The 27208-nt window shown below is 37.4% G+C and overlaps 1 protein-coding gene across 1 annotated transcript; it reads left to right on the forward strand.

Moving 5' to 3' along the window:
• The first annotated feature begins 1477 nt into the window (after positions 1 to 1477).
• sft2d1 (SFT2 domain containing 1) lies at positions 1478 to 26149 on the forward strand. The gene is made up of 8 exons (XM_061910491.1): positions 1478 to 1709; positions 7247 to 7333; positions 9416 to 9501; positions 11888 to 11969; positions 12229 to 12264; positions 12352 to 12410; positions 22764 to 22793; positions 24521 to 26149. Exons 1-8 carry the CDS (start codon positions 1644 to 1646, stop codon positions 24558 to 24560), a joined length of 486 nt encoding a protein of 161 aa, XP_061766475.1. The 5' UTR covers positions 1478 to 1643; the 3' UTR covers positions 24561 to 26149.
• The last annotated feature ends 1059 nt before the right edge of the window (positions 26150 to 27208 follow it).

Genomic DNA, 27208 nt, shown 5'->3' on the forward strand with positions numbered 1-27208 from the left:
GAACTCGCCCTCGATCATTCTACAGTTATAACGTCATTGGGCAGACACGCTGTTTATATTGTGGGAAAGCGGACGTGAAAACAGGCTGTCCTCATTCAGGTCCGCCTGAATATCGGGAGATTTTCGGGAGAAAATTTGACCGGGAGGTTTTCGGAAGAGGCGCTGAATTTCGGGAGTCTCCCGGAAAATTCGGGAGGGTTGGCAAGTTGATGTGAGACAATTCTACTTCCATAAACCAGAGACTTAATTGTTTTTCGAACGCAGGTTGATGGCACTGTGAGTTTTGTGTAGATCAGGGGTCGGGAACCTTTTTAGCTGAGAGAGCCAAAAATCTGAATATTTTAAAATGTATTTCCGTAAGAGCCATATAATTTTTTTTTCAACACTGAACACACCTAAACGCGTGCATTTTTAAGTAAGACCAACATTACTAGAGTATAATAGGTCTCTTATTCTTTGTAATAACATTGATATTCTGAAGCTAACTGTGGAGGGGGCATGGCCTGCGGAAATCAGCGACAGGTGCGTAGACAACCCACCTGGGCCTTGTTATCTAATCACCTATCCCTCTGTTTTAAGCAGCAGCCAGGAGGAGAGACAGGGTTGGAGCTGGAGCAAGAGTGCGAGCGAGAATGAAAGAGACAAAGACAATTGCTGGAAAGCAACTGAGAGACTTATTGAAAAATAAAAAAATATCGTAACCCTGAAACAGGCTTTCATGTCGGTGCTTAGTGGTCTGAAGAACCCCCAGGAGGGCAAGCCCTAAAAAAAAAAAAAAAATAAAGTGCGGTAGAAAAAAGGATGGATGGATTCAAATGCATGAGCATGTTTAATATTTTGAACGTTATTTTTAACACTTTGATTACAAGTGGAATTAGTCATTACTTATTGTGTTAAGCAGTGTTAGCTCAGATTTATCCGAGAGCCAGATGCAGTCATCAAAAGAGCCACAGCTGGCTCTAGAGCCATAGGTTCCCTACCCCTGGTGTAGATCCTTTGTTTGAAAATAAATTAAAATGGACTTTTGTATCACAAAGGAAGTTTGTTTTATTTTATTTAACGACTCAATGGTCCAAGTTGGTTATCAAAAAAAATTGTGCATTAACTAAGGTGCGTCTCCATAATTCAAGTCAAAAAAAGTCCCCGTAAGGATGAAAGTTTAAAACGGATCCAGTCAACTTTAAACTGTAGTACCGTTTATATCCAACAGGTGGCAATACATTTTAAAACACAAGCAACAAGTCACATGCCATGCTTAATTGTAAGAATCCATAGTCGATATACTCAAAGAGTATTAATATAACTCTAACTTGTTGATATTATTTCTCAAATCATTCAATTCAATTATTTGGTAAACCACCCGCTATGAAATTTCAACAATTTAGGAGTGGACGAAGGAAAGGCGGAAGCCTGATGCTGGCTGATCGAGAATCGGTTTGTCGCACATCTCTCAAACACTTTGACCGCCAACGTCTACGTCATTACTGACTCTGAGACAGTCCGCACAGGAAGCGACATTCGGGGAGGCAGGAAGTCCCTCTTTTGCTAAACTTCTGAACATAACTGTAAATGTGCAGAAGCAAATACTGTGCATCTGTTAGGATCACATCGACGTATAAAACACTTAACAGCTCCGGGAGACGATGGACAAGCTTCGTCGAGTACTAAACGGCCGAGAAGAAAACGAAGAGTTGGGTCTTACGGCGCAGGTACAGTCAAGTTACGAAGCTAATGCTAACATGTCAACATGGATCCAAAGAGTGCTAAAGCAGTATATTTGCTAATGTTACACTTAACACTAAGTTACACAGTCGTCTGTCAATAATTGAAATACTTTTATTTTCCACTGGCATATAATAGAGTTGTCAAATTGTCAATTGACGCGTTTTTGTCATAAATTGTGTCATTTGTCTTAGCTGTTATCAATACAAGCAATGGCGTTTCCTCAACTTGCTTTCATTTCGATTTATAGTACTGTTGTGTTGTTTCTTACATGCTATTGTTGCATTTGTGTATTCATATTTATTACACGCTTTTCCGAGGAGCCTGAATTAAGGTAAGATTCTCACATTACACTTTATTACTCAGTCCTGTTGAACTTTTACCAAAAAGAAGGTACGTATTGATTGCCTTATTCAGTAATGAAATGGCTACAACGTCTAATTTAAAACATTTGTATGCACGTACAACACTTAAAAATCTTTAGCATATCAGTATGTGGAATTAAATTATGGCATGGATTAAAGGCCTACTGAAACCCACTACTACCGACCACGCAGTCTGATAGTTTATACATCAATGATGAAATATTAACATTGCAACACATGCCAATACGGTCTTTTTAGTTTAGTAAATTGCAATTTTAAATTTCCCGCGAAGTGTCCTGTTGAAAACGTGGCGGAATGATGAAATATTAACATTGCAACACATGCCAATACGGTCTTTTTAGTTTACTAAATTGCAATTTTAAATTTCCCGCGAAGTGTCCTGTTGAAAACGTGGCGGAATGATGAAATATTAACATTGCAACACATGCCAATACGGTCTTTTTAGTTTACTAAATTGCAATTTTAAATTTCCCGCGAAGTGTCCTGTTTGAAAACGTGGCGGAATGATGACGTGTACGCGTGACGTCACGGACTGTTAGGAAATATTAGCGCTGCGCATACACACAGCTAAAAGTCGGCCTGCTTTAAACCGCATAATTACACAGTATTTTGGACATCTGTGATGCTGAATCTATTGCATTTTGTTCAATTAATAATGGAGAAGTCAAAGTAGAAAGATGGATTTGGGATGCTTTAGCCTTTAGCCACACAAACACACGTGATTCCTTGTTTAAAATTCCCGGAGGTGAAACTTTACTATGGATCGGAGCGGTCAAGCGAACATGGATCCCGACCAAATGTCAACCAGCAGTTTTCGGTGAGAAAATTGTGGTAAAAATGTTCCACTTACTGGAGATCAGCTGAGCTTGTGCCGTCCGTACAGCTGCCGTCGACTTCACATCAGACACTGGCCTCAAGACACTCGTGGATACACCCTTCCGACTATCAGGTACTATTAAACTCACTAAAACACTAGAAACACAATAGAAAGATAAGGGATTTCCTAGAATTATCCTAGTAAATGTGTCTAAAAACATCTGAATCTGCTGTCCCAATGCGATCACGTTTTTTTTTTTTTAACTCGATTTAATTTTTTCTAGTCCATCGCTATCTATATCCTCAAACACGAATCTTCATCTCGCTCAAATTAATGGGGAAATTGTCGTTTTCTCGGTACCGAATAGCTCTTTTTGTTTGGAGGTTCCCATTAAAAACAATGTGAGGATGTGAGGAGCCATCAACGGGTGACGTCATCGTCTGCGACTTCGGGTAAAGGCAGGGCTTTTCTGCTAGCGACCAAAAGTTGCAAACTTTATCCTCGATGTTCTCTACTAAATCCTTTCAGCAAAAATATGGCAATATCGCAAAATGATCAAGTATGACACATAGAATGGACCTGCTATCCCCGTTTAAATAAGAAAATCTCATTTCAGTAGGCCTTAAGGCCTACTGAAATGAGATTTTGCCTGTACCGAAAGTAGCAGACGATGTGCGCGTGACGTCACGGGTTGTAGGGCTCCTCACATCGTTTATAATCATAGCCACCAGCAGCAAGAACAATTCGGACTGAAAACAGCGACGATTTCCCCATTAATTTGAGCGAGGATGAAAGATTTGTGGAAGAGGAAAGTTAGAGTGAAGCACTAAAAAAATTAAAGGGGACGGCTCCTGGCGACGGCAGTGTGAGCGATTCAGATGTTATTACACACATTTACTAGGATAATTCTGGAAAATCCATTATCTGCTTATTGTGTTAATAGTGTTTTAGTGAGATTATAAAGTCATACCTGAAAGTCGGAGGGCTGCGGTGAACGCCAGTGTCTCTGAGAGAAGCCAATGGAGGAGCCAAGATCACAGCTGCCTTTTTGACAGCTGCAGGACAAGGTCGCATAATCCACTCAAGTCTCCGGTAAGAGCCGATTTAATATCACAATTTTCCCATCCAAAAACCTGCTGGTTGACGTAGAGAAACATGTTCGCTTGACCGCTATGTGTTAAAGCTTCACAACCAACAAAGAAACACGGCTGTGTTTCGGTTGCTAAAGGCAGCTGCAATCCACCGCTTTCCACCAACAGCATTGTTCTTTATAGTCTCCATTATTAATTGCACAAATTGCAAAAGATTCAGCAACACAGATGTCCAAAATACTGTGTAATTATGCGATGAAAAGAGACGACTTTTAGCCGTGAGTGGTGCTGGGCTGAAATGTCCACTCCAACCAATAACGTCACAAGCACACGTCAACATAAGCGTCATCATTCCGCAACGTTTTCAACAGGATACCTCGCGGAAAATTTAAAATTGCAATTTAGTAAACTAAACCGGCCGTATTGGCATGTGTTGCAATGTTAATATTTCATCATTGATATTAAACTATCAGACTGCGTGGTCGCCGGTAGTAGTGGGTTTCAGTAGGCCTTTAAGTAAAGAAGTTAAACATTGTACTGCTATGATCCAGTTTAAGAGGCTGTTTAATTTAATAGTGCTTACAAAGTACAAAGAAGAACAATTATGAGAAACACTTTCAACCTTATTGAAAATAAGATATTCTTCATCTCAGTATGTTAATAATGACTGAATTAATTAATTGTATATTAAAAAATGTTGTATTACTTATTCATGGATTTAATTTTACTATTTTACTATAAAAATGGTCAGTAAATGAATGTATATATTTGTAAACGCTCTGACGTGGGAAAGGGGTAGGATCAAATAAGGTTTGCTTCTTCCTACTCCTTTTCAGACATGATGTGAAATGATATGAAATTGTCTGATGTATTATGTTGTAAGTATGTTCATGTTCGAAATAAACTAAGAAAGAAAGAAGAAATGATGCCAAATAGAAGACCAAATGCTAATATTCTCACTACAAGAAGGTATTTTACAACATGTTGAGATGTTGAGTATTATACCTGTAGTCTGTTTATCCAGATAATCTCCAGAATACTTCCCTAATTTGAGTATAAAGGAAGATACAGTAACTTTTATGGGGATATATTATGCTGTGGTTTATTTAATTATTTTTACATTCAATTAAAACAAAAGCAGTGATGGACAACACAACTCTATCCATTTAATTCATTTAAGGACGTAATCTTGAGATGTTTAGTGACATACCTGTAATCTATTCATTAAAATAATCTCCAGAATAATTCTAATTTTGTTTCTCACTCGCATCCCTAATTTGAGTATAAAGGAAGGTACAGTAACTTTTATGGTGATATGCTGTAGTTTATTTTTACATTCAATTAAAACAAAAGCAGTGGTGGACAACACAACTCTATCCTTTTAATTCATTTAAGGACGTAATCTTGAGATGTTTAGTGACATACCTGTAATCTATTCATTAAAATAATCTCCAGAATAATTCTAATTTAGTTTCTCACTCGCATCCCTAATTTGAGTATAAAGGAAGATACAGTAACTTTTATGGTGATATGCTGTAGTTTATTTATTTTTACATTCAATTAAAACAAAAGCAGTGGTGGACAACACAACTCTGTATCCTTTTAATTATTTACGTAAATTTAAGGACATAATCTTGAGAGGTTCAGTAAATACCTGTAGTCTACTTATCCAGATAATGTCCAGAATACTTCTAATTTTGTATCAAACTCGCATCCCTAACTGGAGTATAAAGGAAGATACAGTAACTTTTCTGGTGATGTAATATGCTGTTGTTTATTTATTTTTAAATTCAATTAAAACAAAAGCAGTGATGGACAACACAACTCTGTATCCTTTTAATTATTTACGTAAATTGGAGGACATATTCTTGAGATGTTTAGTAACATACCTGTAATCTATTTATCCGGATAATCTACCAGAATACTTCTAATTTTGTTTCTAACTCGCATCCCTAACTTGAGTATAAAGGAAGATATAGTAACTTTTATGGTGACATAATATGCAGTCAATTATTTATTTATTTTTACATTCCATTAAAATAAAAGCAGCGATAGACAACACAGCTCTATATCCTTTTAATTATTTACGTCAATTTAAGGACACAATCTTGAGATGTTTAGTAACATACCTGTAGTCTATTCATCCAGATAATCTCCAGAATACTTCTAATTTTGTATCTAACTTGCAGCCCTAACTCGAGTATAAAGGAAGATACAGTAACTTTTATGGTGATACATTATGCTGTTGTTTATTCATTTGTTTTTTACATTCAATTAAAACAAAAGCAGTGATGGACAACACAACTCTGTATCCTTTTAATTATTTACGTCAATTTAAAGAAATAATCTTTAGATGTTTAGTGACATACCTGTAGTCTTTATCCAGATAATCTCCAGAATACTTCTAATTTTGTACCTAACTCGCATCCCTAATTTGAGTATAAAGGAAGATTTACTAACTTTTATGGTGATATATTATGCTGTCGTTTATTTATTTATGTTTTACATTCAATAAAAACAAATCAGTGATGGACAACACAACTCTATCATTTTAAATAAAACAAAAGCAGTGACTGACAACAGAACTCTGTGTCCTTTTAATTATTTACGTAAATTTTAGGACATAATCCCAATTTTAGAATTATGTTTATGGTAAGTATTAGAACTCATTTTTATCTTAATGTATTGTTTATCCCAATTAATGCACTACACTCAAATGGATCAATATAAGACACACACAGATGGACATGACAGGAAAGGACATGCCCTAGGCTAATTTATAAAGTATATTTTCCACATTTAAAGTTTGATCAAATTTCACATGACCACACATTGTAATCAGCCAGCAGTGGCCACTCGGAATTGTTATGATTTAAGTCTGCATATATATTTGATACCAAATTGAAGAGGAAAGATTAACAAACATGATAACAGTAAAATAATTAACACATTTACACTGACGATAAAACCCTCATTTTTCATTTAACTTGTTTTGACACAATTAGTTTAACATATCCATGCAATGATACGTCTCCTGAATTGAGATACACCTCATGTTGCCTCACTGTCTTCCGAGTTCTGTGTGTTTGAAGGATCTTCTTAAAAGTGTGTCCCGTTTCGTCAAGCCACACCAGAACTGTTGCAACATTTGTTAACCACGAGGAAATCTGCAAGCCTCTGTGTAGGTCACTTGAACTTGTCTTGTGACATCCTCCCATTGTTCTCGATAGGTCCTCGATGCCACCTCGCTCAGCTACAGCACCAGGGTGAAATGGTTCGCCATATGCTTCGCCGGAGGCATCTTGTGCTCACTACTTGTGAGTGCTTCTTTCATATTTCATCAACTTGCCTTGTCTATATTTATGTACATACCCTGGAGATGCCATACTGACTGTAAATGGTATGGTGGGATCAGTTATATACAGTTGTGGTCAACAGTTAACATACACTTGTGAAGAACATAATGTCATGGCTGTCTTGAGTTTCCAATCATTTCTACAACTCTTATTATTTTGTGACAGAGATATTGGAGCACATACTTGTTTGTCACAAAAAACATTCATGAAATGTATGGGTCTACTGAAAATGTGACCAAGTCTGCTGGGTCAAAAGTATACATGCAGCAATGTTAATTTTTAGTTACATGTCCCTTGGCAAGTTTCACTGCAATAAGGCGCTTTTGGTAGCCGTCCACAAGCTTCTGGCAAGCTTCTGGTTGAATTGACCACTCCTCGACAAAATTGGTGCAGTTCAGCTAAATTTTTTGGTTTTCTGACATGGACTGGTTTCTTCAGCATTGTCCACTGAGTGAGACCTCTTGTCAGTCATCGAGAATCTTTGTCTCAATAGGCGGAGGCACACTGCTAGCTTTCACAAATAGGATGAACGGACATCGAGACTCGCTTGTTGTGACTTGCTGGTGAAAAGCACAGCAAAGCCCATCAACACGAACGAACAAGTACCGTATTTTTCGGATTATAAGTCGCAGTTTTTACATATACTCCGAAACCACTTATGTGTGAAATTATTAAAACATTACCGTAAAATAATAAGTTATATTATTTATGTTATTCGTGGAAGAGACGAAGAAAATGTCAGCAATCGTCACACACACGTCAGCAATCGTCACATACACGTCAACCAATAAGAATTCTGCGCGGGAGGGTCATGGCATAAGTGCATTGTGGGTCATGGGATGCTAACTGCTATATGCTATATGTTACTGCCGTATTTCAACGTTGGCGGTAACTTAGAAAAACTGAGAAGGGCTGAACGAAAATGTCACCGAAAAGGAAATCATGTACTGCATATTACAAGCTGGACGTAGTGAAATATGCATCAGAAAACGATCAGAGGAAGCGGCGCATACCTTTGGAGTTGGCCAAGTTGTTTAGAAGCGACATCGAGGAAAAAGATTTCATCGGATTTATCAATTAGGAGTGACAGGTTGTTTGGTAAACGTATAGCATGTTATATGTTATAGTTATTTGAATGACCCTTACCATAATATGTTACGTTAACATACCAGGCACGTTCTCCGTTGGTTATTTATGCGTCATATAACGTACACTTATTCAGCCTGTGGTTCACCATTCTTTATTTATTTTAAATTGCCTTTCCAATGTCTATTCTTGGTGTTGGATTTTATCAAATACATTTCCCCCAAAAATGCAACTTATACTCCAGTGCGAGGTATATATGTTGTTTTCCTTCTTTATTATGCATTTTCGGCCGGTGCGACGTATACTCCAGAGCGATTTATAATCCGAAAAATACGGTATGTCCAATTTGTTGAAAAGTGATGGCAACAAAAAACAAACCACCTGACCCAGTTTTTCCAACTGGAGAAAAAATTGCGCTTCAAGATGTGCAATTTTTTACAACAGAGATTGAAAGTAACTATGTGTGTGTTTTCACTTATTTAAGATAATTAAAAGTTATTGACCTTCCAATTATGATGGTGGTAAACAATATAACCATATCAAAGCTAGGCATAATAAATTTAGATTTTTCATTAGCAGTTAGCAATGCGTTCAAAAAGAATACCTGCAGTATTATTATTTTATATTATTAATACATTAGTGCTTAATTTGGTTTGAAATAATGCTGACAATAATACTGTTTATTGTCAATTATTTCTGTGACAATATATCATTCAGCAGCATTTATTTATTGGACTCAAGTAATGATTAATTGAGGTATGGCTACCATTTAAGTATAGGCTTGTATACTGCACTCTGCTTGTCATGCCCAGCAGCAAGTACCAAAGAGCATTAGAATAGGATAATGATAATCTTTCATCTTCCTATCTGCTTTCATCACTCCTTCTAATGAATTGTGGACGTCTTTATTTTTTTCTGTAGCTGACAGATGCTCATTGCCATTTATTGACCATATAGGGTTCAGCACTACTGTTCATTCCCGGAAAGGGCATCAAACTCTTCGCTGTCTTCTACACATTGGGAAATGTTGCAGCGCTTTCCAGGTATGCAATATTCACCCGACATTTTTCCCTTATACTGTTCATACATTTAACACAATAAAATACATTTCTAATGTTCAGTTCAGTTTCAGTTTATTTCGAACATGCATACGATACAATGTAATGCATTACACAATTCCAGTTGTTTGATTACAGCACGTCCAAAAAGGAGTAGGAAGAAGCAGAGCTTATTTAATCCTACCCCTGTTCACGCCATAGCAATTTTATCCAATTTCCTTGTTCTCTGTAACAGGACAGTGAACAAATAAATAATAAATAAACATACCATAGTAAGTAAATAAATAATAAGTACATAAATAATCTTTTGTCTCAATATAAAAAGAAAAAAAAGGGTTTATCATATTTCTTGTTCTGTGTACTTTGGGAACACTTGTAGTTTGAACAGTCTCTTAAACTGAATCATACTGGTGCTTTTTTTATTTTTTTATTTATTTTTTTAATCCGTTCCATAATTTAATTCCACTTAGAGATATGCTAAAGGTTTTAAGTTTTGTACCCAGCATACAAATGTTTTAAATTAGATTTTCTTCTAAGGTTATATTTCTCCTCTTTTGAGAAGAATTGTTGTACATTCTTGGGTAGCAGGTTATAGTTTGCTTTATACATAATTTTCGCTGTTTGTGAATGCACCAAATCGTTGAATTTATTTATAATTGTGATTTAATAAATAAAAGGTTTGTATGTTCTCTATATCCAACATTATGTATTATTCTAATTGATCTTTTTTGTAACACTGTTAGTGAATGAAGCGCACATTTGTAGTTGTTTCCCCATATTTCACACAGTAACTCAGATATGGTAACACTAGCAAGCAGTAAAGAGAATTAAGTTATTTTTGGTCTAGAACATGTTTTGCTTTATTCATTATTGATGTGTTTCTTGCTATTTTGTGTGGTATGTTTTTACATGAGATTTCTAATTCATTTAATCATTTTACACCCAAACATTTGTTTTCTTTTACCCTTTCAATATTTACTCTGTATTTGTTTTTGACTTTCTCTTCTACTAGTACCAAATAGCATTATTTTAGTTTTACTGAGTTTCAAAGAGAGTCTGTTTTTGTCAAACCATCTTTTAAGTTTGGTAATTACATCTGTTATTATTTGTATTATCTCCTAAACAAAATGCAGTTGGCAGCGCATGTTTGAGCCAATGCAAATAAAACATATAAAGATACCTTAGGTGGTAAAGTATTCCTATCTGCATTTAAAATATACAATGTTCAATAAGTACTGAAAGTAGTTACGAAAATATAGAAAACTAGTGAAAGATGCATCAAGGGTTTCTTCAGTGCTATATAGTTTATTTACGTGTCAAAAGAGAAATTAAATTACACATGGCACAAATCTGTGTTTGCTTAATGTGCATTACAAGTGATGTACTGCCTCCCCAGTAAGTCCCACATTTAAATTTAAAACATGTGCTCTTACTGTCGTGGTTTGCTGCCACTATGTTTGAAAAGCAGCCACTAACTAATATGTACATTTCTATTCAGTTGTCAAGGTTTAACTTGTCATTATATTCCATATAATTCTCTACTCATTTTTTAAAATCAATATGTAACACATAATGCTCTGCTGTCGTGTTTAAGTTCCATTCATTTTTTACTCTGTAATCAACACCTTACAGCAGCATATCATGCTGTCACTGTTTTTCGTATCGTATATCCACAAGGTTTAGACGCCTCAATAAACAAGTTCAACCTGTGCTTTCATAGCCCAGGCTGCTAATCCTAAACAAGACACAGCCATAAGGAAATAATTTGGACATGTTTATTGTCGGGTATAACTGTTAAGTACTTTAAGGAAACTTGAGTTTAAGGATTTTGTCATTGTGTCATAGGAGACATCCTTCTGTTGATGTAGCAAATCATCTGCATAATATTACCACAAGCTCAGAATTTAAGGTTCACCAACAATTTACCACTTACAATACAACACAAAACAATGTGTGGGTGTGCTTTGTAAGCGTAGTAGTAAAAACAGCCTGCGTCAACTAGGCCTCTCTCGGGTCTCATCTAACAGACGTGACGTGACGCTCCACAGGCTCCATCTTCCCACTCACAGCTCAGTTGAGCACAGATCTGGTGCTTTGTCAGTGAGGAAACGCTTCTGTCGGGTTACATTCACTGGCGTCATCTAATCATCAGGAAACTTTGAATGTGTCTTTGGGGTGATGGGCATCAAATATTAATTGCAGCCTGCACAGTGTACATGTTCTTTATGCTGCCCACATTTAAAAATGTGACATGGACACATAACTGTATTATTCACTAATAAACATTTTATGCCTCATTTTTCCTGATTGGAAATTTAAAAGTTGGATATTTTAAAGATAGAGCATAACCAGTTTGTTTTGTCTTTTAAAGCACCTGTTTCCTAATGGGTCCTCTAAAGCAACTGAAGCGCATGTTTGAGCCAACAAGACTTATAGCGACCGTCGTTATGTTGGTAAGAATATTATCACTGATTGAACCTTTTTTTTGTTTTTCACTGAAATAACTTTTCTTTCAAAATAACATTCTTGAGTTCTTTTTATGCGCTCTTACAAGGTTTTTAGGGTTAAGGTCGGCTATGTTTTTACGTTTAACAATAGACAGGCCTGACGACATTTTTTTAAGAACTAGTGCAGACTTTGTAAGCCTTGCTGCTTTGGCTTATTTTGCAAACATATAAAACATTAACATCTCTTATGTCCTCTTCCCCACAGCTTTGTCTCATTTTAACACTCTGTGCAGCGTTTTGGGTAAGTTGACAACAAGCTAAACAGTCTTGATTATTTTTTTACATTTGTGTATTTACAAAAATTAAAATACATGTTTATTTTTTACAGTGGGAAAAAAACATACTGGCCTTCCTTTTTTGTATTCTTCAGTTTCTGGCGTTGACATGGTAAGTGTTTAGGTCTGAGTACAGAATTCAGTACTTTCAGCTTAATGGCAAAGACTACTTCCTGACTAGGCAACACACTGTAGCCTATAGAGCCGTCTAACGTCTTGGAATTTAGGCATCCCGAATGTCCGCTATTTAGCTATATTTTGCTATTTGTGTAGCTAAAGTGGTAGTAATTTTTAGATTACAGTTTAAAACTGCTAACTCGACAAGAGAATTCACGCCCTTTTCTTTTCCCTATGACACAACTGCGCGTAGCTGCAAAAAACGACAGAAAGCGCGAATACTCCTGAAGCATGCACATAGCGATTTATCAACGCTGGAAAACTTAACAACTTAATTTTTATTTATCATTTCTTAAATGACTTGTCAAATATCGGCCCAAGTCTAAGATGAAGCCGTACTAGCGTTTATGCTGGCATCAGAGTGGTAGTGTTTTCGGAGCTAGCAAAGCTAGGCTAAGCTATCCTGTGTGTGACGCGATGAAAAATCAGAGTGAATGCTTTGATTGATTGGTAGGGCGGTAAAGAGGATGAAAGTAGTCAGTCGATGGAGAAAAGCAAGAGACGTGTGCTGTAACACACGTCCTGTTTCATAAATATATTGCTGTAGGCCAGGGGTAGGGAACCTATGGCTCTAGAGCCAGATGTGGCTCTTTTGATGACTGCATCTGGCTCTCAGATAAATCTTAGCTGACATTGCTTAACACAATAAGTAATTAATAATTCTGCTGGTCTGCGATGAGGTGGCGACTTGTCCAGGGTTTACCCCCGCCTTCCGCCCGATTGTAGCTGAGATAGGCACCAGCGCCCCCCGCCACCACAAAGGGAATAAGCGGTAGAAATGGATGGATGGATGGATAATTCAGCTGGTAATCACAGTGATAAAAAAAAAAAAAATATTCAAAATATAAAACATTCTCATGCATTTTAATTCATCCATCCATTCCTACCGCACCTGTTCAAGAAGTCGCATTATTGGTAAGAAGGATTTTATTTATTATTGGTTAGCTTCAGATATAATAGGAGACTTAATGTACTCTAAAAATATTGTTCTTAATTAAAAATATATTTATTTGTATTCAGTGTTAAAAAATATGATATGGCTCTCACGGAAATACATTTTAAAATCTTTGGCATTCATGGCTCTCTCAGCCAAAAAGGTTCCCGACCCCTGCCGTAGGCCTTGCGATGAGGTGGCGACTTGTCCAGGGTGTACCCAGCCTTTTGCCCGAATGCTGTTGAGATAGGCTCCAGCACCCCCCACAACCCTAAAAGGGACAAGCGGTAGAAAATAGATGGATGGATGGATACGAGTAGGTATTATGTCTCATGGTTTAATCATGATTTAAAATGCTAAACCAAGGGTCTGCAACCTTTACTATCAAGAGACATTTTGCCACCTTTTCCACTAAAGAAAAATAGTTAAGAGCCGCAAATCGTAACACAGCTTATAAAATTTAAAAGTTTCCTTTTTTTGTGTTTTATATTACAAATAATCAATCTGTACATGTGAATTTGAATTATTTTTCCTTTTCTTGCTCTTTTTTTTTTGGGCATATATAGTGGGGCAAAGAAGTATTTAGTCAGCAAGTTTTCCCACTTAAAATGATGACAGAGATCTGTAATTTTCATCATAGGTACACTTCAACTGTGAGAGACAGAATGTGAAAAATAATCCAGGAATTCACATTGTAGGAATTTTTAGGAATTTATTTGTAAATTATGGTGGAAAATAAGTATTTGGTCAACCATTCAAAGCTGTCACTGATGGAAGGAGGTTTTGGCTCAAAATCTCACGATACATGGCTCCATTCATTCTTTCCTTAACACAGATCAATTTTCCTGTACCTTTAGCAGAAAAACAGCCCCAAAGCATGATGTTTCCACCCCCATGCTTCACAGTAGGTGTGGTGTTCTTGGGATTCAACTCAGTATTCTTCTTCCTCCAAACACGACGAGTTGAGTTCATACGAAAAAGTTCTATTTTGGCTTCATCTGACCACATGACATTCTCCAATCCTCTGCTGTATCATCCATGTGCTCTGTGGCAAACTTCAGACGGGCCTGGACATTCACTAGCTTAAGCAGGGGGACACGTCTGGCACTGCAGGATTTGATTCCCTGTCGGCGTAGTGTGTTACTGATGGGAATCTTCGTTACTTTGGTCCTAGCTCTCTGCAGGTCATTCACCAGGTCCCCCCGTGTGGTTTTGGGATTTTTGCTCACCATTCATCATGATAATTTTGACCCCACGGGATGAGATCTTGCATGGAGCGCCAGATCGAGGGAGATAATTAGTGGATAATTGCTCCCACAGTTGATTTTTTCACACCAAGCTGCTTGCCTATTGTAGATCCACTCTTCCCAGTCTGGTGCAGGTCTACAATTCTTTTCCTGGTGTCCTTTGACAGCTCTTTGGTCTTGGCCATAGTGGAGTTTGGAGTCTGACTGTTTGAAGCTGTGGACAGGTGTTTTTATACAGATAATGAGTTCAAACAAGTGCCATTAATACAGGTAACGAGTGGAGGACAGAAGAGCTTCTTAAAGAAGAAGTTACAGGTCTGTGAGAGCCAGAGAAATTCGTTGTTTTGAAGTTACCAAATACTTATTTTCCACCATAATTTACAAATAAATTCTTTAAAATTCCTACGATGTAAATTCCTGGATTTTTTTTTCACATTCCGTCTCTCACAGTTGAAGTGTACCTATGATGAAAATTACAGACCTCTGTCATCACTTTAAGTGGGAAAACTTGCACAATCGGTGGCTGACTAAATACTTTTTTGCTCCACTGTATTTATTGTTAGCTTACCCAAGGAATTGCACACACAGGGCACACACAGGCTTACGGTTTCTTTTACTTGCCTTCCTTGCACCTCAGCACTCAGCCTTTGCACATTTACAGCCTCAAAGACCGTCAAATAATTTTACAACTCTTTTCAAAATGCAAACTTTTCTTACTCCGGCGTTAATAAAAATCTGATGGAGCCACAACAAGCAGGTAGAAGAACCAAACGTGGCTCCAGAGCCGTGGGTTGCAGCCCTCCTGTATAACTAAAGCCACTAACATGTTGTAGATCTAGTACTGTATGGCCAAAGTTGACTACAAAACACTGTGAAGTGTTGTAGCAATAGGAATATTATACAGTGAAGTTACTTGAAAGGAGGGTCTGGCCGATAGTCGAACCTCAGATTCAAGAGGAGCAATGTGGATTCCTTCCTGGTCGTGGAACAACTGACCAGCTCTTTAATTTTGCGGGAATCCTGGATAAGGCCTGGGAGTATGCCTATCCAGTCTACATGTGCTTTGTGGATTTGGAGAAGTTGATGACCGGGTTCTCCGGGAGATTCTGTGGGAGGTGCTTAGGAAGTACGGGGTGAGATGGATCCTGCTGAAGGCCATCCAATCTCTGTCCAACCAGAGCAAGAGTTGTGTCCGTGTGCTTGGATGTAAGTCGGATCCGTTTCCAGTGGGGGTTGGTCTCCGCCAGCGCTGTGCTCTGTCACCTATCCTGTTTGTGATTTTCATGGACAGGATTTCTAGGCAGAGTTGTGACCATGGGGGAGAGGGTATACATCTCGGGGGGCTAAAGGTTGCGTCACTGCTGTTTGCAGATGATGTGGTCCTGATGGCACCATCTGTTTATGACCTTCAGCTCTCACTGGATCGGTTCGCAGCTCAGTGTTCAGCGGCTGGCATGAGGATCAGCATCTACAAATCTGAGGCAATGGTTCTCAGCAGGAAACCGGTGGTTTGTACAGTCCAGGTAGAAAACGAGAGTCTGTCACAGGTGGAGGGGTTTAAGTGTCTCGGCGTCTTGTTCTTGAGTGAGGGAAAGATGGAGAGGGAATTCAGCCGGAGAATCGGAGCTGCTGGGGCAGTATTGCAGCCTCGCTGCTGCACTGTTGTGTCAAAACGAGAGCTGAGCCAGAAGGCAAAGCTCTCGGTCTACTGAGCTATCTACATTCCTACTCTCATGAAGTGTGGGTCAAGCGGATAAAAGCGGCCAAAATGAGTTTCCTCAGAAGGGTGGCTGGCATCTCCCTTAGAGATAGGGTGAGAAGTTCAGTCACCCGGTAGAGACTCGAAGTAGAGCCGCTGCTCCTTCGCTTGGAAAGGAGCCCGCTTAGGTGGTTTGGGCATCTCGTGCAGATGCCTCATGAGCGTCTCCCTAGGGAGGTCCTCGTTGTACATCCTGCTGGAAGGAGACCCTGGAGCAGGCCAATGACCAGATGAGGGGGCAGTGGCAGTCTTGCTGCAGTGTTAGACCTATTCTGTCAGCGAAGAAGGAATGAAGAAGTGTTGGAGGAGCTGTTCTCGCAAATGTGTGTCGCGCTTTTGCCTGTTAGCTACACAGTGCTAGTTTTGTGAAAACAAATCAAAGGCTGACTTGTGCACGGTCATTCTGCCTCCTTCATATAGTCTCCGGTGTTACAGTGTAATAATGAATGTAATGGCATGTAATCAAAAGATTCATGTTATAATAAAACAAACTTGTAGAAGATACTATGTATACAATATCACATCTATGACTTTACTAAGTGATTCTCAAATTCAGAGGTCTGCAACCTGTGATTCTGGAGTCACATGTGGCTCTTCTGCTTTCTTGTTGTGGTTCCCTCAGATTTTTTTTTAACTCCAAAGTGAGAAAAATAAGCATTTTTAAAAAGAGTTCTATAATTTTCAACTGCTTGTGAGGCCGTAAATGCTTACAGGCTGAGATACGAATCGCAAGGAAGGCAAGTAAAAAGAGACTGGAAGCCTGTGTCTTCAGTTCAGCTTCTCGAGTATGCAACCCCTTGGGTAGACTAACCATGAATATTTGCAAAAAACAAAACAAAATTGTATAATTTTACATTGACAGATTGTTTTTTTTGTAAAATAAAAAAGTTGAAAACTTGTAAACGTTTACAAGCTGCTACGTTTTGCTGCTTCATACTATATTTCTTTAGTGGAAGAGAAGGCAAAATTTGTTTTGATAGTAAAGGTTGCAGACCCTGTAGTAGTCAAGCAAAATATTTGAGTTTTTACAATTACAATATTTGTTATCAAATATACCCATCATATCTCATGTATTCATTATTGTTTGACCTCACTGGGATTCCTGTGAAATTGCATCTGCATGCAGAGTCAACTAATTAAAACTTCCCATTTTTAGAAGTGTAATGAATCAAGATATAACAACTGAACAGCACAGTTAGTATCAGCTCACTGTTAAATGTTAAATATAAAAACATATATTTTACAATATTATTAAACAAATGAACATTTACTAAAACATGAACAGTCCTGAAGATTGGTACAGTTGTAGACATCAATTTCCAGTTACTGGTAATTGGTTCAAATGTTAAAGGTACCCATCCCTATAAATGTAACTGTACTGAATCAGAATAAAATGAAGTCCTGTTTCTTAGAGGAAACTTTGTTTCTTAACCAATTTTGAGAGTCATGTGACTTAATTTGATTTCATTGCTTGTGCTTCTCCACTATTTCGTAGTATGTCAGTAAACTGTTTTACATCGTCAGTATGCTTAACATCTAGCTTATATTTTATCTGATCCAGATATACAGCAATATTCAACACTATAGTGGAAGTAAAATAATTTCCTGTAGTTGGGCAAGAAAGTTGGGGGGAAATGTTTGTTTAAGCCTTGTCTGATTGGTTGCCAGGTAGGTCAGCTTTGTTTTGGCCGGTCCTAGCAGGTAAATGACAGATGGGTTCTATCTAATTGTTCTGTTTTTAGACCGGACAAAAACAGTACCAGCCTCTGTACTCCTCCATTATCACTGTTACAAACATTTCACCTCAACAATTGCGTGGGAATGTGTATCTTTAACTGGTTCATTGACATTTAACACTCAACTTATTTCATGTATGTTGCCTCACCTATAACGGAGTAGCACGGTCATGATTAAGTCCCATCTATTCTAGGGCTGCAACGATGAATTGATCAACTAAATTCTAAAATGATTCACTTAATATTCTGGTGCTTTGAGTAATCATTTAATGATTGTAACTAATAGAAAATAAAAAAAGCCAAACCGCATGGAGTATTCAGAATTTAAACACATCGACATAGTTTTGAAAACAAAGAATGAAGGTCATGTTGAACTGAAATATTGTTTATTTAAACAATTTTCCCTGAAGTACGCACTAAGGCTATAAAATGTTTTATCCAATTACTCGATTTATTGAGCAAACTAATCAATAGATTACTCAACTGAGCAAGCTAATCTATAGATTAAGTGATTAAGAAAATGATCGATAGCTGCAGGCCTAATCTGTAACAATGATCCGACTTTTTATTTCCAACAAGGATGAGCACAATCCATTTCAGACATTGGTAGACCTCAGATTTGTTCATATGTCAAATGTATTGGTCGCATATAAAATAATGGAACTTAAATGGGTGTTTATGTTGATTTCCAAGTTTTATGGTTTTAAGGAAATATGAGTTTACAGTTTCCATGGTATTGCAAATAATTTTGAAGGCTCTCAGTTTTCGCATATTACACATATAATACTATTTTATTCAAACATTTAAGCAAAAATTAATCTATATAAGTAACTGATTGTTTATAAACCTGTTCATAAACATGTTGATAAACGTCCATCCTCAGTCGGTATAGTTTTAGCTACTACTAAATCACTAATTCTCGCCTCCATGGCGACAAATAAACTACGGTTTTTGCAACTCTCATCCCTGCAAGACGATAGCTAAACATGCTTCACAACACACTGTAGAAGGATACAATAGCTAACCACTAGCAGCAAGTTAGCGCTCCTGAATGTAAACAAATACAATAGGAGAATCTACACAGACATCAAATGTAACGATACCAAGTACAAGAGCGTGTATAGTCGATACTACAATGATTACGTCAATATTTTTTTTATTGTCACAAAATCTTTTGTCTTTTACTGTTCATAACCAAATTAAATATGTCCCAGAACACAGGAGAACTTAAACCAATGCATGATCCTGTAACTACTTGGTATTGGATTAATAACAAAATGTGTAGTATAACCCAGAAGGTATGTAAAGTGTCAAACAACAGAAGATTAAGTGATTATTAAATTTTAACAGAAATGTAGCTAGAACATGTGAAAAGAGAAAGTAAGCAGATATTAACAGTAAGTGAACAAGTAGATAAATAATCAACTTTCTACTGATTGTCTCTCATAATTTTGATAAAATAATAAAACCAGAAAAAACACAATAGGTTACTGCGTACGTCAACATCCTATCAGGAGCTTTTGTTTGCTTACTTACTACTAAAAGAGAAATCGTCTGTTAGGTTTACTATCTAATTTAATGGCAAAATTCTTATTTGATTGCAATAAGAAATGTACGTTAAATGTATCATAAGTTTTTCTGTTAAAATAAAGCCAATAATGAAAAGTAACAAAATACATTTTTGTAGCGGTACCTAAGTAATTTAGAGTATAATGAGGCATGACTATTAATACTTTGACTACTTGGGGGTCATTAGGGTTAAGGTCCTCCATAGCCGTCGACAAAAAAGCCTTGGTGTTCTGAATTTGAGCATGTCTTTGCTTGCATAGTTCTTAATAAGCATATTTGCACAATGTGCGACAAAGGATGTCAGTGAAATCCCCTGGGCAACTCGGAGAATAATAAAGAAAGGAGTGTTTCGGTATGACTGCCAGCGTCGTTGCGACCCACTATTGCACCTACGTAAGAAACATTCACTTCCGCTTGTGCCTGCGTTCCCAGAGCCGTCACCACGGCAACCACAAGTCACACATCCCAAGCTCATTCCTAACAGATTCTGGGTTAGAGAACACTCCCACGCAAGAGCCCAGCTGTCTGATTGAAGGTGGTTTTCCAAAAAGATGTCGGCACTGACCCACACACTGGGGTGGGCAAAGTTCAGACCTCAGGCTGAAATCTAAGACAGGATCACATGACACTAGACACTGTGCGTGTGCGTGTGCGTGTGCGTGTGTGTGCGTGTGTGCGTGTGTGTTTGTGTTTGTGTGTGTGTGTGTGTGTGTGTGTTTGTGTGTTTGTGTGTGTGTGTGTGTGTGTGTGTGTGTGTGTGTGTGTGTGTGTGTGTGTGTGTGTGTGTGTGTGTGTGTGTGTGTGTGTGTGTGTGTGTGTGTGTGTGTGTGTGGTCTCTGCTGTTGAACAAATTAGATACCTCGGAAGGAGTTCATACTTTGGCCTATTTCCTATATATGGTTAGTTAAGATGCTGACAATGGCATAGGCTTGTAAAAATCAATTTTGTAATTTTAGTCAATGCCTAATGTGACAAGTTTCTTGTTAACTGACGATACACAATAACGCTGATCTACTGTTAATCATTCAACTACTGCAGATTCCTTTCATATTTCAGGTCTATTAGCTCTTTAATTGGGGAGCTCTCTAAGCTAGCCCTTAAACTACTTTCTACACTCCAAGCTACCATGGCTTAATGTGTTAAGTCTTTGTTTTGAAATCTGTCTTTAATCATCAGCACAAAGATTAGTGTGTAGTTAACTCGCGATTATGTTGCATTTAATCCCTTGTTGCATCAAAGCCCCTGTGGGTCATTTAGAACTACTTCATTTTTTTTAAGTTGTTTGTTTTTTTTTCTTGTTTAACCTATTCTATATTACACACATGACAAGCAGCTTTATAACATGGAAGTTAACAATTAAGAGAGAGAATGTGTGTACTTTGATGTACAAGACATTTATTATGTTGTGAACTATGTCCTACATTTAATGGTCATTGCTTTCAGTGTTTTTATTTGCAGCGGTGTATTTTAGATTTTTTGGGTGTTTTTTTGTAATTGATTGGTGTATTTTTGATGACATTCTGCCCACGTTGACAAGGCATATCCGATCTCTCTGTTTATTGTACTGTCATATTTGTAATTTTTTTGGTAATAGTTTATTTTGAACATTCATGCAGTTACAATATGGTGCATCATGTAGTTCCAATTTGTCATTGCAACATGTCCGAAAAGTAGTAGGAAAGAGCAGATCTTATTTCATCCTACCCCTTTCCTGTATCATGGCAATTGCTACCACATTTTTTTGTTCACTTCCTGTTCTCATTCTCTAACACAAACAAATACAGAAATTATAAATAAATAATAAAGTTCTCGTGAATATATAGTTGTAAATTGCAATTCATATAATGCGATACACAAAATGATCACCTTATTTGACCAGGTACACAGAGTTGATCAGGATTGTACTTCTTTGTACTTTGTAAACAGTTTAGTAAACTAAATCCTATTAGTGCATTGTTAAACTTATTTGCTTAATCCATTGCATATTTTAGTTCCTCATGTTGATATGCTAAAAGTTTTAACTGTTGTACGTGCCTCCAAATGTTTTAATAATTTTTTTTCCCCAAGTTTATCTTTTGTTTTATAGAAGAAATGTTAAACATATTTGGCTAGCAGGATATACTTTTTTGTGCACAATTGTAACTCTTTGTAACTGCACCAAATCATTGAATTGCAATATGTTTTATTCAAAATATAGTGTTTGAGTGTTCTTTGAAACCAACACTTTGTAATTATTTTTCATATTTCTACGCAGTGACTCAAAGAATTGTAGTAGAGCAACAAAATAATATTTATAGTAGAGATTATGGAATGATTTTTGGTCCAGAACATATTTTGCTTTGTTCATGATTGACAAATGTATTTCCATCTTAGATTGTAAACATTTTTATTTGAGATTTCCAGATCATTTTATCATTTGTTATTACACTAAAAACATATTTATTTTACCCTGTCAATCTGTTGGAGTTTTTGAGTTACTGAATAGTGTAATTTTATCTTTACTGAGATTCGAGATTGTCCGTCAATCCATCGCTCTGTTATTTTTTTTCTGTAATTACTTGTATTAGCCTCCATGTGCTCTCTCCTGAGTAAAATGTGGTCAAATCATCTGTTAATAGTACTAACCTTAAGTTATTTGCAACTTAAAATGTAATTTGTTTAGCGATTCAACTTTACATGCCATTTATTTGGCGATTCAACAATTTTGGTCCCAGTATTAAACCCTGGGTACACCGCAATATATATTCATCAACATATATTTAGAACTGTTGACATGTGTTTTCGTAACTTCAAGTATTCATAATGTCTTTTTAAGCACCTGATAGGCTGGAATCGGATTTCCCAACATCAAATTCCATGTGTTTTCTGCCTTTTTGCACTACCATTGCCCATATTCAAATAGTGCCACCTAGCAGCAAAACAATCTCAATTGCCTCTTGAACCATGTGGTGCACAGTAAACCTGAATTGCAGTCACTTGCCCTTATTGTGGTATCTTTCATTGTCAACACCGTTACTTAAACATGTTGTTCTTTGTCTTTCAGGTACAGCATCTCTTACATTCCTTTTGCCAGGTAAGACATTGTTTGTGGGTCTAATCTAAAAACATACACTTTTTACTTAATCGTTGGCTGCTATCAAAGTCAAAACTGTTGCATCTCCCATGTTTTTATTCTAAATCTCTGAGCCATAGAACCAGTGGGAAAACAACATGTTTTTATTTACTTCTAAAAATGTCTGTTTGTGTTCCCCATTTGGCTGTAATCCTCCTCCTCCCCCTCCCACCGCCACTCAGTCCAACAAATGGCTGCTTGTTGTTTCGCACTCTGTGACGTCATTTGCTTTATCCATACTATCAACATAAAATCCTTTTCACACAATAAAGCTCTGTCGGCCTCACTTACTACTTCTCATGTGATAGGCCCCCATCACTGTGATTAGTTTATCTTGAGAAGGTAAGATTTTGAATTATATTTAGACACAAATACTCAAAATTATCCTTCATTCTCAATCTCATAATTTCATAAATCTGCCTTGCGCATGGTAGTTACATTCTTTTAAAGCATTCTGCCACTAAACGCTAGCTACTATCACTCAGTTCACCTGTCACATTCCTCCTTGTGGTAAACCTCCGAGGCAAGCATGAGGTGCAATGTTGTTTTGCCAATCCAGATGTGAGCAGGATTATGTTTCGTTTTGGAAAGAAGACCTCCCCAACAAAGCGTGTGTGTTTTGGTGACCCTTTAATCCATCCTAACAGCTGAGAAACCTGCTATAACCTCCCCGTGGTTCCCCTTCCCCCAACCCAAACGCTGACAACAAAACAAAGACCGTCTCGCTCGCATGCAGCCACTGCCAGAAACCAAATTCCTGAGGACAAAAGTTTGACGGCTTTACTATGGTCTTGCTGTTGGTATTCTGATTGATACTCAAATATAGACTTAAATACGTTAATTTTTCCTGCTTTAAACCATGTTTAATTATTTGTGAGGTTAATACTACAATTATCCACAGCTATATATTTGCATTTGTTGCTCAAACTGTGAATTGAGGACAGACACAACACCACATGGCAGGTGGATTTGATCCTTTAATGTATTTTACTCCGCTGCCTGCTCCTAAACTCCCTCACCTAATTACTGAGGTAATAAAGTATGTGTACTTCCCACAGTGCTTGGAGGCTATGGTTGCTCTACATTTTCATAAGAAATAAGGCAGTTCTCAGAGGTGCATTATTTAGTCATCAAGCTGTGAGGTGATGCAAAAAATAGCATCAAGAGAAAAAAAAACCCTCAGGCCGTCAGGATGCTGGTATGCACAGCCAAAGTCTCCATTCTTGCACATTGACCTCCCCTCCCCCTAGCCAATGATTCCCCACACCCCCATTCTCCTTTTAACCTTGACGGGCTTCACACCTCCTCCACTGAAATGTAACGGTGGCTACAGCCAAAGTCTGCATAGCAACACACTCATGGCAAGACCACAAAATGAGGGAAAAGGAGATGGCAATGATGTGTGGTTGCCATGGTGATGACTCTTCTTGCATCATCGTTTAACAGAGAGAGCACCTGGTGGAAGGGAGCTCCACACCACGTCGAACACGTGGAGCTTCCCCGCCACAACACACTCTCTTATTCATGAGCAGCACCTACATGAATTAAAGCGACAGCGGTGAAAGTGCTTTTTTGTCACTTTCTATTTTGTGTGCATGACTGTGTTTTGTCTTCTGGCATGTATGTTCAGTCGTAACTGTAGCTCTTTATTTAAGAATTGACCATTTTGTCTTTCCCACCCCCAACAGGGATGCTGTGATGAAATGCTTCACAACCTGTCTGAGCTAGGATTCAGGAGTCCACAAACTCATGTGAAGACTGGTCCTAATATGCAACTGCCAGAACAGTAACTTTGTAAAATATTTTTTTTCTTTCATTTTCCTTTTTTTACTTTAGCTCCTTACATTATACATAATGACATCTTGCTTTCTGAAGGTCTACTAGATTATGCTGAATGGTTTTATACATGATATAAGTGCCTTTTATGTTTAATATATTGAAATATATATTGATACATCAGAGTGCAAAATAATGCACCAAATGCAATTTTACAAAATTGATGAATGATGTATTTATGTGCTTAACAGTCTGGCATGTTTCTTTTAAATTACATTTTGATCAGCACATGCACAAATATGAGCAAAAATAATTTCTTTCTCTGTCTTTAATATGAGCAGTTGATCTGTAAAGCTGTTACAGACTAGTTTTTAATATAATATAATTTCCCTTTGGCATTTAAGACACTGCTTCAGTGATTCTGCATGGGCATCTTTGATGTCCTTGAGCTTAACAGTGTAAAAAAAAAAGCACCATATGTCTAGTCTGTGTGTATGTGAGGGTACATTAGCCCCCTCCCCCAAGCTGGCAAATTACATTAAAATAGAGTATTTTAAAATTAGATTTCCTGCCAGACGCAACAATGACCCGGTTAATTATGCTTTCCTGAGCAATGTGGTTTTGGTGTGACCTAATAACCCAACATAGCTTCCAACTGGATCCCTGCATTGCTTCAGCATGATGGCTTCTAGCCTTTGAGGATGGAGTTGTCATGACAACCTCTTCTAGGGGATTCATTACCTCAGTCCACCCCCATCTGCGGTGCAGATGTTCATATTATGGTGATGAGAAGGTGTGAATATGCGTTTGTCTTACACTGTTTGTGACTTTAAAGCTATTATATTGCAGGAAGTCACAGTGCCCAGTTTCTTTCTTTGTACCAATGTGCTTTGTATTTTGCAAGCCCCCACATGGATTCATTAGGCCCTTGCAAAGTAGGATTATGGACAAAGTATCCCTTTTAGTACAACTTGTTCAAGTTACTTGTTAAATAACAAGCAAATCCCTCAGCACCATACCCTCTTTATGTAATCTGCCGGATCAAATAATGCTGTAGAAATAAAGGACGCCTGTTGTTTTTTTGTGATCAGTTTTCTTTTTGGATTAAAAGTTTGAGAACGCATCCTGACTTCAGCAATCTGCCAGTGTCCCAACTGTTTCCTGCAGCATTACGTTTGATGCAGAAGTCAGTGGGAAGCGGGATTACTCACGCACGCAAACAAAACACACACAATGCCAGCCTCCAAAAAATAAACACATGGTTTTTCTGCTAAAAATAAATATAAATAAAATGCAACTTTAACAGTGTTTTGGACATCAAATCTACACAAAAGTGTTATTGCCATAAATTCTAGTTAATGTTCATATAATGTGTAGTTGTTGCTCATTCCGGTTCATAAAGTGTCATTTATTCACCAGTATTGTAAATGACTCCTGCATTTAACGAGAGGTTTTCGCCAATATGCCCAGTTGCTTCAGTCCAAAATGTCTTGCAAATTGTAACGGAAAAAGCAGTTCTTAATAAAGGATGTGTACATTCAGATGGAGTATTGATTTCCTCAAGCTCCCACTTCAACCAACCATCGGTATCAAAAACAAAAGTGTCTATAGAAATCAATGTTGCAGTTCATACATTTATTTATAAATTGCGTTCTTTGTTCATAGGTTTGCTCGGTTGAAAGCACCACTATAGGCCATCGATGCGCATCAGTAAATTGACATTTCAGACGATTATTAACTGTAAAGTTCAAATCACTCATGCGTGTCCATATGTGACTGACGTGTGAGTTCAAGGACAGCCGGCGATATAGCACACACCATTTTTAATGCTTCACAAAGACCATTGGTACTGATTGAGGTTTTAGATTCATCCCTCCATCCATCCATTTTTTTTACCGCTTTTCCCTTTTAGGGTTGCGGGGGGTCGCTGGAGCCTTTATCAGCTGTGTTTTGAATTTTGCAGTTGTAATTCGCATCCTGGAACAGTATAGTGGGGTAGTGGTTAGCGTGTCTACCTTAAAGTCACGTGGTCTGGGCGAAAGGCTAATTAAGCTAATTGGATACTCTAATTCAGGTGTCTCCAACCAGTGGCTCGTGAGCTGGTTTTGAATAGCTCACTAAGTTTTCAAAGAATATTTGCTTGAATTAACCTTCAGTATTTTTACAACTGGTCAATTCAGACATGATGCCACTATTTAATGACAAATGACAACAAAATACAGGGTGATTCAAAAAGAATATGCCAAAATCAACATGCATTTATTCAGTTCTAAATCATTCTAATAAACTGAATCTGGTCATTTGATACAGGAGTTATCCATTTTTTATTCTGTCACAATTTCACAGTTGTGGTCGTTTATTTCCGCTCCTTTCAATTAGAGAAACACCGCATGTTTATTTACCCTCAAAATGGCGTAATAGATAAACGTTATCCGTATTTTAAAGACAAATATTAGATTTTTTTATTCTTTAATAATATCGTCTTGTCAGCTTTTTGTCATTACATGATGCCTTTATCTCTATTTTTTTTGTTTTTGTTTAAAGTTTTATATTTATTTATATTTATATGTACATGTAAATGCTGTATCGGGACAGATCCG

This window comes from Nerophis ophidion, linkage group LG09 (genome assembly GCF_033978795.1).
Source record: "Nerophis ophidion isolate RoL-2023_Sa linkage group LG09, RoL_Noph_v1.0, whole genome shotgun sequence".
Taxonomy (NCBI): domain Eukaryota; kingdom Metazoa; phylum Chordata; class Actinopteri; order Syngnathiformes; family Syngnathidae; genus Nerophis; species Nerophis ophidion.